This window comes from Salmo salar, chromosome ssa22, assembly GCF_905237065.1.
Source record: "Salmo salar chromosome ssa22, Ssal_v3.1, whole genome shotgun sequence".
Lineage (NCBI taxonomy): Eukaryota > Metazoa > Chordata > Actinopteri > Salmoniformes > Salmonidae > Salmo > Salmo salar.
In genome coordinates, this window is record NC_059463.1 from 13,226,238 (window position 1) to 13,244,444 (window position 18,207).

General features: G+C 42.6%; 1 protein-coding gene across 2 annotated transcripts; it reads left to right on the forward strand.

The window, feature by feature from the left end:
• The first annotated feature begins 1,851 nt into the window (after window positions 1–1,851).
• On the forward strand, window positions 1,852–18,088 carry LOC106582836 (myb-related protein B). Of its 2 annotated transcripts, none has more exons than XM_014166334.2 (15): window positions 1,852–2,095; window positions 2,610–2,703; window positions 2,807–2,878; window positions 3,046–3,138; window positions 9,067–9,287; window positions 9,514–9,658; window positions 11,272–11,325; window positions 11,554–11,778; window positions 11,961–12,233; window positions 15,062–15,234; window positions 15,349–15,448; window positions 15,559–15,666; window positions 15,793–15,909; window positions 16,001–16,132; window positions 16,233–18,088. In XM_014166334.2, the coding sequence occupies exons 1-15, from the start codon at window positions 2,076–2,078 to the stop codon at window positions 16,359–16,361; spliced, it is 1,956 nt and encodes a 651-aa protein (XP_014021809.2). In that variant the 5' UTR covers window positions 1,852–2,075; the 3' UTR covers window positions 16,362–18,088. The 2 variants fall into 2 exon arrangements, with proteins under 2 accessions (XP_014021809.2, XP_014021810.2); XM_014166335.2 differs by having other exon boundaries at window positions 11,572–11,778.
• Window positions 18,089–18,207: the final 119 nt, after the last annotated feature.

Genomic DNA, 18,207 nt, shown 5'->3' on the forward strand with positions numbered 1-18,207 from the left:
GTGCTGGAATAGTGGCGGCAGCTCCTGTTTTCTTTGCGACTTGCGGCAACTCTGTGTTCTAAATCAATAGTTGTTTAGTGGTCCGAAAAATCTGGAAACTTTGGACTAAATCGGACAGTTTTCTATCCGGTTTTGTGATAAAACAATGGTGTTGTTGAATTTATTTTTGCCGCTGTGTCTTATTGTCTCGGCCTATATTTCACGATAGCAAGGCAAATGAATTAACAGGTTATAGCGCAAACAACGCAATTATCAGGTTGTAATATGGCTTTTGTTCTGGCTTTTGGAGTGATTTTACCCACGCACCGCCACAGGGTGAATAATTTGTTAGAAAAGCGCGCATTTCTCTCTTATTGTATGTATGCATAGATATGATCAACAGTGTATTCGGTAGACTATAATTACACAGACACAACATTGTGAAAAGTCACTTTGGAATAAAAATCTTTCTGTCCCTTGACGTATTCATAGGATCACAATTCTGCGCGCGCACACCTCTGGTCACGTCACTCCGGGAAATATTTGAGAGTCTGAGCGAAAAGAGGGAAGAGGCACACAAATGAATGATGCTGAGGAGACACGCAGCATCGGCTTGAAATGGCAGCGACTAGTGTGGACGAAATGGAGAGAACGTTTGGAGAAGCAACAGCTGTGCGGGAAGGCGATCAATATGGGTGACCGTTCTGACGATATGGAGCGGGAAGATGACTGTCAAGGATCTGAGTGGTCTGTAGTGGAAAGACATAGGAAGAAGAGAGATCATGATACTGAAATCAGTGGTGCGTCTAGTGTAGAAAGCAAAAAGAGGGTCAAGGTAGGAAGCAAGAATAATAATGTGTCGGAGTTGAAAGTTGTGATGGTGTTTGATGAGACCATAGGGCCTCATTTACACCTTATCCGACTAACTGATGTCGTAGAGAAAGAGAGGTGAAGTTAAACTAGCCGGGTTAATTGGAAATGGTAGACTGATAATAGTTTTTGGTAGCCAGGCTCAGCAAGGGAAGATTCTGCAAATGGAAAAGCTTAATGGGAAGAAAATTAAAAGCCATGTCCCTGGTGTTTATGCTAGATTGAGGGGAGTCATCACTGGGGTCCCAATATCTATGTCCACAGATGATATTAAAGAAAATGTGAAGGGGGGCAGAGTGATTGAGGCCAAAAGTTTGATCAGTATGAAAGAGGCACAAAGAAGTGAAAGCTTATCAGTGATGCTGAGGTTTGAGAATGTTTTGCTGGGAAAAGTACAGATATTGAATCTATGGAATCGTGTTAGAGAATATGTTCTATATGCACTGTGGTGTTTTAAATGCTAAAGAATGGGACATGTAGCTGCTGAGTGTAAAGGAAAGAAAAGATGTGCCAAGTGTGGAGGGGAACATGATTACAGTGAATGTGGAAGCAATGTGAAGGTTAAGTGCTGTAATTGTGGGGGAGAACACAGTGCAGCATTTGGTGGATGCCAGGTGCATAGAGAGGATTAGAGAAATAGGATCAGTCATGATGTATCATATTTTGAGGCTGTAAGGCATTTGATTTGATTTGATACAGCCCGGATTTGAACCAGGGTGTCTGTAGTGACGCCCCAAGCACTGATATGCAGTGCCTTTGACCACTGCGCCACTCAGGAGAGGTGAATTCCAGCTTTTCAACGGTGCAGATTTATTTAGGCTCCCCAGTGCTGATGGAAAGGCAACAACGTAGAAGTAAGTATGGATTTCTTTGCTTTAGATGTTTATTTTCACGGTACTACAGAATTGGGCATATCATGATTGATCGTACATTCCAATACAGTAGGTGGCGGCATGCACTGTAAACGTTTGTTTGCGGACCGCCATGAAATCAAAGAAGAAGAAGAAGAAAAAAGAAGCGCGCGAGATAGGAACTTGAGCGCGGACTGATGTTAGTGTTGTCAGCAACACAGAAGTGGAGTACCCAGCCCTCCGACAAATAGAGTTTCATGGACGTGGATTTTATACAATAAACACAGATTTGCTCGTGGTATATAGTTTGGGAATCTATGCACGACGTGGTTGACAAAATATACAGTTGTATTTTAAGCGGTAAAACAAAGATAAATGTCCTGGTGGTTGCGCGGGTAAGTAATCTGATTCTAACCGTGTTGAGGTTACAGCAGCTGTTGGACAACTATCAACGTCGACTCCACGTCCTATGTTTTCAATAGGATAGGGATCTATGCACCGTTTATAATGTCTGAGATTACTGGATGTCATTGATTATTTTTGCGCGTTTACGTGATTTGAAAGCGCGTTTGTAACCCTACCAGGGGTGATGTCAGATGTTTTGAACGTTAGCTAGCCAAATGTCAGGAAGCAAATTATTCTAAGGAATGTTCTAGTACATAAGTTACCGGCAAGATCGAAATGTCCGCCACAAACGTTAGTTAACTGAATCTGGTTGTAGTATCTAGCTATGTAGCTAGTGAATCAAAATGTATTGTGTGACAATTTAAGCATGCGACCCACCCATGCCAGCTACTTTTCAGGGAATAGAATGCATGCATACTAGATTTGGGGGCTGGTCAGTTTCTGTTAGAGAATGCTCTAGATGATCTCTGCCACACCCTGTTGACTGGTTGCTTGTCTTTTCAGAGAGGATGAGGAGGCTATGTATCAGGACACCGACTCTGATGTGGCTGAACAGAGAGACTGTGGAAAGGTCAAAGTGAAATGGACACAAGAGGAGGTGAGTTCATTTATAGATCAGGGGGACATGGTTGGTTATTTGCAACAAGTGGGGATGAGTTGGCTATTTTGCTCTTCATAAAATGGCTGTCCTTTATTCTCAGGATGACAATCTGAAAGCATTGGTCCAAAACCTGGGACCAAATGACTGGAAACACATAGCCAGTTTTTTACTGGTGAGTTATATCGACAGATTACAGTATATATTCTGTAATATCCAGTTGACAATGCAAATAATACAACTGAAGTGTTTAAAATAGAAAAGACTCCAATTTGCTGTCTGAAGGGTTGTGTGGTTTCTATTGCATGGAATCATTAACTGTATGGTAACCCTTCTGCACAGAATCGCTCAGAACACCAGTGCCAGCACCGCTGGTTGAAGGTTCTGGATCCAGATCTGGTTAAAGGGCCTTGGACCAAAGAGGAGGACGAGAAGGTAAGTGGTCTGATGGCGACCATTCTACAATCACAGGGTTCACACAAGGTGCTTAAAGTACTTGAATTTGGCACTCTGAAATTCAACTACTGGAATATCTTGAAAATCTGACATTTTCTCAAATTAAAATAAGAGAACAGAAAATGATCGATGTTAATGAAAAATATTAGAAAAATTGATTTGTCTTTAATTTTCAGGCAGACTACCCAGTTTTATTTCCTCATGTGTTTCGTGCTCTGGTTGCCAGGCTAGCTCGATCATTCCACCCACACTGCCACTCAGCCAGGCAGGTACAGGACTGACTGATTAGGCGCCACCAAACGTCACATCGATAGCTAAAATGCCAGGCAAATGTAGATTCAATCCTGCCTTTTGTCCATATGGAGAATTTCTGGGATCTTTTATTTCAGCTCATGAAACATGGGACCAACACTTTACATGCTGTGTTTTATTAATTTGTTAATTTATTTTTATTTCACCTTTATTTAACCAGGTAGGTCAGTTGAGAACATGTTCTCATTTACAACTGCGACCTGGCCAAGATAAAGCAAAGCAGTGTGACACAAACAACAACACCGAGTTACACATGGAATAAACAAACGTACAGTCAATAACGTAATAGAAAAAATCTATATACAGTGTGTGCAAATGAGGTAAGATTAGGGAGGTAAGGCAATAAATAGGCCGTAGTGGCAAAGTAATTACAATTTAGCAATTAACACTAGAGTAACACTGAGGTGTGCAGAAGATGAATGTTCAAGTCGAGATACTGGGGTGCAAAGGAGAAGAAGAAAAAACATTATGGGGATGAGGTAGTTGGATGGGCTATTTACAGATGGGCTATGTACAGGTGCAATGATCTGTGAGCTGCTCTGACAGTTGATGCTTAAAGTTAGTGAGGGAGATATGAGTCTCCAGCTTGAGTGATTTTTGAAATTCGTTCCAGTCATTGGCAGCAGAGAACTGGAAGGAAAGGCGGCCAAAGGAAGTGTTGGCTTTGGGGAGGACCAGTGAAATATACCTGCTGGAGTGCTTGCTACGGGTGGGTGTTGCTATGGTGACCAGTGAGCTGAGATAAGGCGGGGTTTTACCTAGCAAAGTCTTATAGATAACCTGTAGCCAGTGGGTTTGGCGACGAGTATGAAGCGAGAGCATACAGGTCGCAGTGGTGGGTAGTATATGGGGCTTTGGTGACAAAACGGATGGCACTGTGATAGACCATCCAGTTTGTTGAGTAGAGTGTTGGAGGCTATTTTGTAAATGATATCGCCGAAGTCAAGGATCGGTAGGATAGTCAGTTTTACGAGGGTATGTTTGGCAGCATGAGTGAAGGATGCTTTGTTGTGAAATAGGAAGCTGATTCTAGATTTAACTTTCGATTGGAGATGTTTGATGTGAGTCTGGAAGGAGAGTTTACAGTCTAACCAGACATCTAGGTATTTGTAGTTATCTAGGTATTTGTAGTTGTCCACATATTCTAAGTCAGAACCGTCCAGAGTAGTGATGCTGGACGGGCAGGTGCTGGTAGCGATCGGTTGAAGAGCATGTATTTAGTTTTACTTACATTTAAGAGCAGTTGGAGGCCACGGACGGAGAGTTGTATGGCATTGAAGCTCGTCTGTAGGTTAGTTAACAGTGTCCAAAGAAGGGTCAGAAGTATACAGAATGGTGTCGTCTGCGTAGAGGTGGATCAGAGAATCACCAGCAGCAAGAGCAACATTTTTTATGTATACAGAGAAAAGAGTAAGTAGTTGATGAACCAGGTGAGTCATTTGAGAATTTACATTTTTGTTCATTATAGTTACCCACCTTTTTTTACCACTACATCATTGGACCCAACCATCCCACATTGTGTAAGATGCAAAAAATGTGTCGGACTTTGACATTGCGAGCATGGGTAAATTGGCCTTGAAGAGCCACATGAAGGGACAACGCTGAATCCTGTGCTGGCGCCAGTTCTACATTATGTGGCTTTTTCTCTGCAACAAATTCCAGAGCTTTGTTTACCAATCGCTTCATTCACAGGGCGCCTGCAATATTCCGCTTTATCAAGTGGCAGTCATGCTCCTGCTATTCCGGTGGCCGTTTTCCTCACACAGCCCACCCGCCCTTCTCCCGACCGGTGACACTAAAGATGCCAGTCGGAAGCTAGTTGCTTTTTCATAGCTATTAAGTAGTAGAAACCCAAATACCCAATAAAAATACAATAGTCATTAAGCTGGAATTGTGTAGTAATGCGAATAGGAAATGTGTGTTCACCAGTAGTCATGTCCCAAAACTGCTCATCAATACTCAAAGTACAACATAATCAGTACTGACTTACTGTTCATGTATGTAGTGCAATTATTGAGTAGAACTTGTAAGGTAGTGATGTAAGTTGATTTTTTTTCATGCAGCTGTGATGATATACTGCCATCTGGTGGTGACAAGAAACAATTGCATAAAAGGAACTATTACAAATTGATGGTCCTTGAAAATAAATACTAGTGCTTGAAAAAGTACATGAAAGTCCTTGAATTTGACTTGCCACTGTCTGTACGAACCCTGCAATCAGTTCAGATACTAAGATGGCGCCAGAGAACAAGGCTGACGTTTTACTTATTCCTAACCAATTGTGTTATTTTGTTTGTTTGCGTTGTTTGTAACTTATTTTGTATATAATGTTGCTGCTACTGTCTCTTATGATAAAAAATAACTGCTGGACATCAGAACTGCGATTGCTCACCATGTATTGGCAGAATCCTTTTTTTTCCTTTAACGAGTCCGACGTGAATGATATACTGCTTTCCCGGGAACAGGCCCAGGTCCCTGTTATTTGCGTGAGAAGGCGGAGAAAAAGGGGCCAGTGGGAGGGCTGCCTTCTGAGAATTCGTAGGCGATCAAATAAACATCGACTTCCTTCCATTCTGCTAGCAAAAGTGCAATCTTTGGGAAAATAAAATCGATGACCTATGCGGAAGATTAAACTACCAACGGGACATTAAAAACTGTCTTAAGCTTCACGGAGTTGTGGCTGAACAACGACATTATCAACATGCAGCTGTCTGGTTATACGCTGTATCGGCAGGATAGAACAGCGGCGTCTGGTAAGACAAGGGGCGGTGGACTATGTATTTTTGTAAATAGCAGCTGGTGCGCAATATCTAAGGAAGTCTCAAGGTTTTACTCGCCTGAGGTAGAGTATCTCATGATACGCTGTAGACCACACTATCTACCTAGAGTCTGTATCTGTATTTTTCGTTGCTGTTTACATACCACCGCAGACTGATGCTGGCACTAAGACTGCACTGAATGAGCTCTATTCCGCCATAAGCAAACAGGAAACCGCACACACAGAGGCGGCACTCCTAGTTGCTGGGGGCTTTAATGCAGGTAAACTTAAATTCGTTTTACAAAATTTCTATCAGCAGAGATGCATACTAAGCTCTCGCTTGCCCTCCATCTGGCAAATCTGACAATAATTCTATCCTCCTGATTTCTGCTTACAAGCAAAAATTAAAGCAGGAAGCACCAGTGACTCGATCAGTAACAAAGTGGTCAGATGAAGCAGATGCTAAGCTACAGGACTGTTTTGCTAGCACAGACTGGAATATGTTCTGGGACTCCTCTGATGGCATTGAGGAGGACACCACATCAGTCATTGGCTTCATCAATAAGTGCATCGATGACGTTGTCCCCACAGTGACCGTACACACATACCCAACCAGAAGCCATGGATTACAGGCAACATCCTCACTGAGCTAAAGGGTAGAGCTGCCGCTTTCAAGGAGCAGGACTCTAACCTGGAAGCTTATAAGAAATCCCGCTATGCCCTCCGACGAACCATCAAACAGGCAAAGCGCCAATACAGGACTAAGATCGAATCGTAACACACCGGCTCTGACTCTCGTCGGATGTGGCAGGGCTTGCAAACCATTACAGACTACAAAGGGAAGCAGAGCCGAGAGCTGCCCAGTGACACTTGCCTACCAGACGAGCTCAACTACTTCTATGACACTGAAACATGCATGAGAGCACCAGCTGTTCCGGAAGACTGTGCGATCACGCTCTCCGCAGCCGATGTGAGTAAGACCTTTAGACAGGTCAACATTCACAAAGCCGCTGGGCCAGACTGATTACCAGGATGTGTACTACGAGCATGCGCTGACCAACTGGCAAGGGTCTTAACTGACATTTTCAACCTGTCCGAGTCTGTAATTTCAACATGTTTTAAACAGACCACCATAGTGCCTGTGCCCAAAAACACTAAGGTAACCTGCCTAAATGACTACCGACCCGTAGCACTCACATCTGTAGCCATGAAATGCTGGTATTGGCTCACATCAACACCATTATCCCAGAAACCTTAGACCCACTCCAATTTGCATGCTGCCTTATCAGATCCATAGATGATGCAATCTCTGTTGCACTCCACACTGCCCTTTCCCACCTGGACAAAAGGAACACCTATGTGAGAAGGCTATTCATTGACTACAGCTCAACATTCAACACCATAATGCCCTCAAAGCTCATCAATAAGCTAAGGACCCTTGGACTAAACACTTCCCTCTGCAACTGGATCCTGGACTTTCTGACAGGCCGCCCCCAGGTGGTGAGGGTAGGTAACAACACATCCACCATGCTGATCCTCAACACGGGGGCCCCTCGGGTGCGTGCTCAGTCCCCTCCTGTACTCCCTGTTCACTCATGACTGCACGACCAGGCACGACTCCAACACCGTCATTAAGTTTGCCGATGACATAACAGTGGTAGGCCTGATCACCAACAACGACAATACAACCTATAGGGAAGGAGGTCAGAGACCTGGCCGTGTGGTGCCAGGACAACAACCTCTCCCTCAATGTGATCAAGACAAAGGAGGTGATTGTGGAATATAGGAAGAAGAGGACCGAGCACGCCCCCATTCTCATCAACGGGGCTGCAGTGGAGCAGGTTGAGAGCTTCAAGTTCCTTGGTGTCCACATCACCAACAAACTAACATGGTCCAAGCATACCAAGACAGTTAAGAGGGCACGACAAAACCTATTCCCCTTCAGGAGACTGAAAAGATTTGGCATGGGTCCTCAGATCCTCAAAAGTTCTACAGCTGCACCATCGAGCATTCTGACTGGTTGCATCACTGCCTTGTATGGCAACTGCTCGGCCTCCGACCGCAAGGCACTACAGAGGGTAGTGCGTACGGCTAAGTACATCACTGGGGCCAAGCTTCCTGTCATCCAGGACCTCTATACCAGGTGGTGTCAGAGGAAGGCCTTAAATTGTCAAAGACTCCAGCCACCCAAGTCATAGACTGTTCTCTCTGCTACCGCACGGCAAGCGGTACCGGAGCACCAAGTCTAGGTCCAAGAGGCTTCTAAACAGCTTCTACCCCCAAGCCATAAGACTCTTGAACATCTAATCAAATGGCCACCCAGACTATTTTCATTGCCCCCCTCCACCCCCTCCTCTTTTACACCGCTGCTACTCTGTTATCATCTATGCGTAGTCACTTTAATAACTGTACCTACATGTACTTATTACCTCAACTAACCAGTACCCCCGCACATTGACTCTGTACCGGCACCCCCCTGTATTAAGTCTTGCTATTGTTATTTTACTGCTGCTCTTTAATTACTTGTTACTTTCCTCTTATTCTTATATATTTTTTTAACTGCATTGTTGGTTATGGGCTCGTAAGTAAGCATTTTACTGAAGGTCTACACCTGTTGTATTCGGCGCATGTGACTAATAAAATTTGAGTTCTACTAGACTTCTTTGTGACAGCTAAGTTGAGTTTTATCAACAGTCGTCCAGTCAGATCTCAGAATCATGTCTGTTGTACTACAAGAGAGAAATATACCTTCCACTGGCTGCTTTGACTCTTATCTTGTACTGCAGACATGGAGCCACATTTCCAGACTAACTTCAACCCTGCATTCCTCTCCACAGGTGATACAGCTGGTGAAAAGGTATGGCAACAAGCAATGGGCCATAGTGGCTAAGCACCTGAAGGGCCGTGTGGGGAAGCAGTGCAGGGAACGCTGGCACAACCACCTCAACCCGGATGTGAAGAAGTCCTCCTGGACAAAAGAGGAAGACCTCGTTATCTACAAGGCCCACTGCATGCTGGGAAACCGCTGGGCTGAGATTGCCAAGCTGCTCCCCGGAAGGTAACTGTCTTGACTGGTACTCCAGCTAAGAGAATCCCTCTACCATGTCTGTGCTGAAATGTCAGGATCACTCAGACTAGCTTATTGGTCTCCACATATTTTGTGATAAATGCAATTTGAATGGATTAGTGACATTTAGGGACAGCATTTTGTTCCACATCATTAGTTCACCTTCATACTTCACATCTTCATTACTACAACATTATGTTGAAATTTGCCCTTCCAGGACAGATAATGCTGTGAAGAACCGCTGGAACTCAACCATCAAGCGTAGGGTTGAGATGGGCTTCTTTAGTGGGGTGGATCCTACTCTGAAGCATCATCAGGGGGAAGCAGAGGAGGGCATGGCCCACCACAGTAAAGATCAGCAGGTACAGTTGAAGTCGGAAGTTTACAAACACTTAGGTTGGAGTCATTAAAACTTGTTTTTCAACCACTCCACAAATTTATTTTGGCAAGTCGGTTAGGACATCTACTTTGTGCATGACACAAGTAATTTTTCCAACAATTGTTTACAGACAGATTATTTCACTTATAATTCACTGTATAACAATTCCAGTGGGTCTGAAGTTTACATACACTAAGTTGACTGTGCCTTTAAACAGCTTGGAGAATTCCTGAAAATTATGCCATGGCTTTAGACGCTTCTGATAGGCTAATTGACATAATTTGAGTCAATTGGAGGTGTACCTGTGGATGTATTTCAAGGCCTACCTTCAAACTCAGTACCTCCTTGCTTGACATCATGGGGAAATCAAAATAAATCAGCCAAGACCTCAGAAAAAAATTGTAGACCTCCACAAGTCGCTCTGGATAAGAGCGTCTGCTAAATGACTTAAATGTAAGTCTGGTTCTTCCTTGGGCGCAATTTCCAAATGCCTGAAGGTACCACGTTCATCTTTACAAACAATATTACGCAATTATAAACACCATGGGACCACGCAGCCGTCATACCGCTCAGGAAGGAGACACGTTCTGTCTCCTAGAGATTAACATACTTTGGTGCGAAAAGTTCAACTCAATCCCAGAACAATAGCAAGGACATATCCTGAAAGGCCGCTCAGCAAGGAAGAAGCCTCTGCTCCAAAACCGCCATAAATAAGCCAGGCTACGGTTTGCAACTGCACATGGGGACAAAGATCGTACTTTTTGGAGAAATGTCTTCTCGTCTGATGAAACACAACTGTTTGGCCATAATGACCATCGTTATGTTTGGAGGAAAAAGGGGGAGGCTTGCAAGCCGAAGAAAACCATCCCAACCGTGAAGCATGGGGGTGGCAGCATCATGTTGTGGGGGTGCTTCACAAAATAGATGGCATCATGAGGGAGGGAAATTATGTGGATATATTGAAGCAACATCTCAAGACATCAGTCAGGAAGTTAAAGCTTGGTCTTACAAATGGACAATGACCCCAAGCATACTTCCAAAGTTGTGGCAAAATGGCTTAAAGACAACAAAGTCAAGGTATTGGAGTGGCCATCACAAAGCCCAGACCTCAATCCCATAGAAAATTTGTGGGCCGAACTGAAAAAGCGTGTGCGAGCAAGGAGGCCTACACCAGCTCTGTCAGGAGGAATGGGCCAAAATGCACCCAACTTATTGTGGGAAGCTTGTGGAAGGCTACCCAAAACGTTTGACCCAAGTTAAACAATTTAAAGGCAATGCTACCAATTACTAATTGAGTGTATGTAAACTTCTGACCCACTGGGAATGTGATGAAAGAAATAAAAGCTGAAATAAATCATTCCCTCTACTATTATTCTGACATTTCACATTCTTAAAATAAAGTGGTAATCCTAAGACAGGGTGTTTTTACTACGATTAAATGTCAGGAATTTAAATGTATTTGGCTACGGTATATGTAAACTTCTGATTTCAGCTGTAGGTTCTGCTTGAAATCAGTTTGACAACATCTGTGCTATCCTCACTGTAATCCTCATTTGAATGTTGTGCTGTGAAACATGATTTGTTATGTCTCTACAGATGGAATATGATGGTTCTATGGAGAGGGATCCAGACCAAGACACCACACTGCTGGTAAGAATTCAATCACTGGATGCCGGCTACCTTCTATGTGGGGGGGGGAAAGCAGATAAACTAGTCTTTTGTGTGATTAAATATATAATGCAGGAGATGCAGAGCGTGTTAAAATATCACCAACCTATACTGTTTTTCAAGGTAGAACACATTGTTCTGGTAGCTGTTTGTGTTCATTCATATTCAGTTCATCTGTACTACTCTCTCACTCTCTCACTGATTTTCAAGCTTATGTCGCCCCTACAGGAGAATACCATTACATCTACTGTGAGAGGCGGACCAAGGGAAGCAGGCTCCCACAAGGCTGTCTCTCCTCAACAGTCAAAGACACCCAAAAGTGAGCCAGACACCCCAGGACGTGAACTGAATACCAATAGCTGGGTGGTGGACAGCTCAGGCTTCCTCTCTCCCAATGGGCCAGGCTTAAAGGAGGTGATGGATATGGTGGATGGGGTAAGAGTTCTACCTAAACTCAGTCTTCTTAGTTTCATGACGTTAGTCTTATACTTTGCATAAATCACCAAAGAAGTCACATTTGAACAGATATGTAAAACCAGATGTAGAGTTTGATTAGATTTGGGGCAGACCTAGCTTGGGAAATGATATTTCATAAACTGTTTCTTGCTCTCCACCAGGACCTAGATGGATGGTGCAACATGTCTGTCTTTGATCTGCCCGAGGAGAGCCAGAGCCCAGAGCGGACCCAGTTCCGTCTGGAGGGCAGCGCCCTGCAGGAGCTGAGCAAGGGAAACCGGGGAGAACTGATCCCCATCTCCCCTGGAGGAATCACCCCACCCTCCATACTGACCCGCCGCAGCCGCCGTCGCATCGCTCTATCTCCTGACTCCAACTATTCCAGGACCCCCATGAGCACCCCGGTCAAGATCCTGCCCTTCTCTCCCTCACAGGTAATTGCTCGACCACCATGACCTAACACACAGTGAGATGACTTATTAGTGCCTTTTGCTTTGTACAGAATTGTGTGTATGTGTACATGTATATCTCTCTCTCCCCCACACACACACACACACACACACACACACACACACACACACACACACACACTACTGTTCAAAAGTTTGGGGTCACTTAGAAATGTCCTTGTTTTTTAAAGAAAAACACATTTTTTTTGTCCATTTTTAAAATAACATGAAATTGATCAGAAATACACTGTTAATGTTGTAAATGACTATTGTAGCTGGAAACGGCAGATTCTTTTAATAGAATATCTACATAGGTGTACAGAGGCCCATTGTCAGCAACCATCACTCCTGTGTTCCAATGGCACGTTGTGTTAGCTAATCCAAGTTTGTCATTTTAAAAGGCTAATTGATCATTAAAAAAACATTTTGCAATTATGTTAGCACAGCTGGAAACTGTTTTTCTGATGTTAAAGAAGCAATAAAACTGGCATTCTTTAGACTAGTTGAGTATCTGGAGCATCAGCATTTGTGGGTTCGATTACAAGCTCAAAATGGACAGAAACAAAGAACTTTCTTCTGAAACTCGTCAGTCTATTCTTGTTCTGAGAAATGAAGGCTATTCCATGCGAGAAATTGGCAAGAAACTGAAGATCTCGTACAACGCTGTGTACTACGCCCTTCACAGAAAAGCGCAAACTGGCTCTAACCAGAATAGAAAGAAGTGGGAGGCCCCGGTGCACAACTGAGCAAGAGGACAAGTACATTAGTGTCTAGTTTGAGAAACAGACGCCTCACAAGTCCTCAACTGGCAGGTTGATTAAATAGTACCCACACAAAAAAAGGTCTCAACGTCAACAGTGAAGAGGCGACTCCGGGATGCTGGCCTTCTAGGCAGAGTTGCAAAGAAAAAGCCATATCTCTGTCCAGTGTCTGTTCTTTTTCCCATCTTATTTTATTTTTAGTGGCCAGTCTGAGAGAGAGCTTTTTCTTTGTAACTCTGCCTAGAAGGCCAGCATCCCGGAGTCGCCTCTTCACTGTTGACGTTGAGACTGGTGTTTTGCGGCGGCTTGTTGGTCATTGACCTGTTTAAAAACAAATGATAGTCCCACTAAGCCCAAACCAGATGGGATGGCGTGTCGCTGCAGAATGCTGTGGTAGCCATGCTTGTTAAGTGTGCCTTGAATTCTAAATAAATCACAGACCGTTTCACCAGCAAAGCACCATAACACCACCACCTCCATGCTTTACGGTGGGAAATACACATGCCGAAATCATCCGTTCACCCACACCGCGTCTCACAAAGACACGGTGGTTGGAACCAAAAATCTCACGTCTTTGGACTCCAGACCAAAAGACACATTTCCACCGGTCTAATGTCTACTGCTCGTGTTTCTGGGCCCAAGCAAGTCTCTTCTTCTTATTGGTGTTTTTTAGTAGTGGTTTCTTTGCAGCAATTAGACCATGAAGGCCTGATTCACACAGTCTCCTCTGAACAGTTGATGTTGAGATGTGTCTGTTACTTGAATTCTGTGAAGCATTTATTTGGGCTGCAATTTCTGAGACTGGTAACTCTAATCCTCTGCAGCAGAGGTAACTCTGGGTCTTCCATTCCTGTGCTGGTCCTCATGAGTCAGTTTCATCGTAGCGCTTGATGGTTTTTGCGACTGCACTTGAGGAGACTTTCAAAGTTCTTGAAACGTTATGGATTGACTGACCTTCATGTCTTAAAGTAATGATGGACTGTCGTTTCTCTTTGCTTATTTGAACTGTTCTTGCCATAATATGGACTTGGTCTTTCATCAAATAGGGCTATCTTCCGAATACACCCCTACCTTGTCATAACACAACTGATTGGCTCAAACGCATTAGGAAGGAAAGAAATTTCACAAATTAAGAAGGCACATCTGTTAATTGAAATGCATTCCAGGTTGACTACCTCATGAAGCTGGTTGAGATAATGCCAAGATTGTGCAAAGATGTCATCAAGGCAAAGTGTGGCTTTATGAAGAGTTTAAGACTTTTGGTTACTACATGATTCCATATGTGTTACTTCATAGTTTTGATGTCTTCACTATTATTCTACAATGTAAAAATAAAGAAAATCTCTTGAATGAGTAGGTGTTCTAACACTTTTGACCGGCAGTATACATTACCTGTCAAAAGTTAATACACACCTACTCATTCGTGATTTTCTTTACTTTTCTACATTGTAGAATAATAGTAACGGCATCCACACTATGAAATAACACACATGGAATCATGTAGTAACCAAAAAAGTGTTAAACAAATCAAAATATATTATATATTCTTCTAAGTAGCCACCCTTTGTCTTGATGACAGCTTTGCCCACTCTTGACACTTTTTTTTTTTTACTGCATGATTCCATGTGTTATTTCATATTTCTGACGTCTTCACTATTATTCTACCATGTAGAACATAGTAAAAATAAAGAAAAACCGCTGAGTGAGTAGGTGTGTCAACTTTTGACTGGTAGTGTATATTTTCCTTTATTTTTCCCTAACTCTACCACTCCCCCTAATTGGCGTAAACTAATTTGGCAACAACACTTGGGCTTCTACTTCCAGTTTATACCTGCTACATACATTTTACGTACACTGTATATTTTACATTAGTTATCCATCTATCTCTGAAGACCATCCAGTTTGCCATATTTTTCAACTGTCACGAATGATGTTGCCAAAAACACATTCGACCAATTTGTTATATCCCTCACGTTAAATTCCATATTTTTATTTATATGGTATGATTGCAAATGGATGTTGGGGGTCACGTTACTTTGAATATGTTTCCAGTTCCTCAACATGTGGACCAAACAGGACAACTTTGAACTGGAGAATCCATCCCTCACCTCTACCCCAGTCTGTAGTCAGAAGTCTGCGGGTACCACACCACTACACCGCGACAAGACTCCACTCACCCAGAAGGAAAACTCTGTGTTTGCATCCAAGCTGTACTCAAACTCAGTGTATGTAATAAGTCATTGACACACACATTTCTTGTATGTAATAAGTGATTATTAGGATGCAATATGATGACTCCCTTGTGGCAAAATGTTATTTCATTTTTAATTTTCATAAAGATTCATCACACCCAACCACAAGTCAAATCTTGACACCACCCCGCGGACTCCAACTCCATTCAAAAATGCCATGGAGAAGTATGGTCCTTTGCAGCCTCTGGTGAGTCCCTCATTCGCTACAGATGTCAACGAAAGCAACTTAATTGTCTGTGTGGGTAATTTATTCAATATTTCACTGAAAAAAAAACATTTTCTTTCTTTATGTCTTAGCCTCAGACTCCGAACGAGGAGGACTTGAAAGAAGTCCTCTTGAAAGAGACTGGGATTGAGCTGATCGTGACGGATGAGAGTCCACTTGAGCAAAGACGCAAGCAGGTGGTGAGTGTGATGAAAGATGGCAGGAGGAAGTTTACACCTAAGAAGAACCATCATTTACTTCAACCAATGCTGCTTCTCAGTTTTATGGAATGGTCTGAATATGTGGTCCATTCCTTTTGGTTCCAGCATCGACCTACAATGAAGAAAGTGCGTAAATCTCTGGCCTTGGATGTCATGGACTGCAAAGAGACGGTCACCTCCAGGCATCATTCCATTAAGTTTGGGCCCCAACCCTGTCCTAAGGTACATTCATTAGACATGGATGAAATGCTTATGCTGTTATTTTTTTATAGTGTTTTCATTGATTTTGGATTTTGTCTTGTCTTTGTTACAGGCTGAGACGTCTCTCAACTCCTCATCCTTTTGCATGAAGAGGGAATATAAAGAGGAGAATGTTCTGGATCAGGGCTTCTGTTTAGGACCCAGGGAGAGTTGTGCATATTCCAACACAGTGCCACCAACCCCAGTAAGTATCATAATATTATACGTCTTGTCATATTTTATAATATGTATTTCCCTCGTTTGTTTGTATCTGAAGTTATTGATATGCTTTCTTGTGTCCTTAGATGTCCCAGGCATGGGAAGCAGTGGTATGTGGACGGACTAAGGACCAACTTATAATGACAGAGAAAGCTAGATGTTATCTCCGCTCACTAAAATCCCACGCTCCCAACCGGGCCCGCATCCTGTCCTGAGCCCTCCCTCACTACCAAGTTCTCACTTATGCCGTGTTCACATGCTGTCAGAGTTGGGGAAATTCCTAACAACCCTCTATGCCAGCAGCATACCACCCTGCATCCCACTGCTGGCTTGTATCTGAAGCTAAGCAGGGTTGGTCCTGGATGGGAGACCAGATGCTGCTGGAAGTGGTGTTGGACGGCCAGTAGGAGGAACCCTTTCCTCTGGTCTAAAATAAAATATCCCAATGCCCCAGGGCAGTGACCTGGGGACGTTGCCCTGTGTAGGGTGCCGTCTTTCGGATGGGACGTTAAACGGGTGTCCTGACTGTCAGTGGTCGCTAAAGATCCAATGGCACTTATCATAAGAGTAGGGGTGTTAACCCCGGGGTCCTGGCTAAATTCCCATTCATACCATCATCCCCAGTTTACAATTGGCTCATTCATCTCCCCTGTAACTATTCCCCAGGTCGTTGCTGTGAATGAGAATGTGTTCTCAGTCAACTTACCTGGTGGAATAAGGGTTAAATAAATAGTTGGATTACAAGTGAGAAAATGTTGTTGCAGAGTTGTGATGTTTCACCAGTGCTCTTTTACCTTTTCAAACAAAAGATGACATCAGTTTTTGACAACTACAACCTTATCAATATGGAGAATGTAGCTAGTTTGACGATATTGTCAATGTTAAGCAAGCTAGCTGTTTATTATTAGCAAAGTAGCTAGTTTATCAAGCTTTGGTTGAAGAATTGTTCTGACCAAAAAGTACATGAATGAAACAAAGTCGTATTTCCGTCGTCACAACTAAGAAATAGGAAGTTCTGACGAGGACGTGAATGTGGCATAACTCTCTGCTGTGCAGACATCTTCATTGTGTTAAACGTGTTTAATGTGACTATTCAAAACATTGTGTTGGTATTCTTTCCTAGCAAGGTTATGTTTGTTATAGGTTTCTAAAAGGTTTTGTAAATGTTTTTTTGATGCAGTGCTATGTTGAGCAAGCTCAACTGAACTGAAGTAGTGGATACTTGAAAAAATGTTTATTGTAGGGCAACTTTATGTTATTTCAAGTTTTTCCAAATGTAATGCTGTCTGAATCTACACACACCATTTCCTAGTAAGTTTTACCACAGTCCATCAACAATTGAATAATCCATACTTGCATCACGTTTGTCATACTCAAAAGTAATGTAAAGGTCTATCATAATGTTTTCATTTTGATATCTCAAGTATACATGTCATTTTGCACTGACATCAATCAGTATTGAGTTTCGGTTGTAACTGTCCCGTGCATTTGATTACTTGATCAATCAGTAATGAATGGAAACAAGTTGACACAAGTGAACAGAGAGTTGTTGAGGGGTTGCTAAAATGTTTGTTTTCTATAATCTATTTTTACGTTATGTAGTCTACTAGCCAATCTTAGGTTTATTATAGGCTACTATTTTATTAAGAATAGAAGAATGTGATGTGAATATGAATCACTGTAGAAGAACCGTCATACACTCAGGTTGCCCTATTCCCATGTCCAGAATTGTATAGATTTGATAAGATTGTGGTGCTTTGAATTACACAATGTTTCTGCTGAAAACAGATACATTTTATGCTTGCAGATAACAAGCTGTATGAGTAAATCATCTGCTGACTAATGTAAAAAATATATATAATTTTATCAACAATTTGTAAAATTGTTCTTGCATTTAAACAATGTGTGATTGAACAAGTAATAAATCTATGATGCCATCTTAGAAGTTACCTTTTATTGACCTAGTAGGTTGGTGAACTATTGATTTTCTGATAAATCATAGATTGGGCCAGATTAGTATTTTGAGAGACTGGTTTGTTTCTTGTTGAGGACCAATGAAAA

Bases quoted from the DNA above. Each gene is read 5' to 3' on its own strand.
- LOC106582836 (XM_014166334.2), top strand. From the start codon at position 2,076: ATGTCCTGGTGGTTGCGCGG. The intron at 2,096-2,609 runs GTAAGTAATCTG...TTGTCTTTTCAG, and splicing joins ATGTCCTGGTGGTTGCGCGG to AGAGGATGAGGAGGCTATGT. The intron at 16,133-16,232 runs GTAAGTATCATA...TTGTGTCCTTAG, and splicing joins ACACAGTGCCACCAACCCCA to ATGTCCCAGGCATGGGAAGC.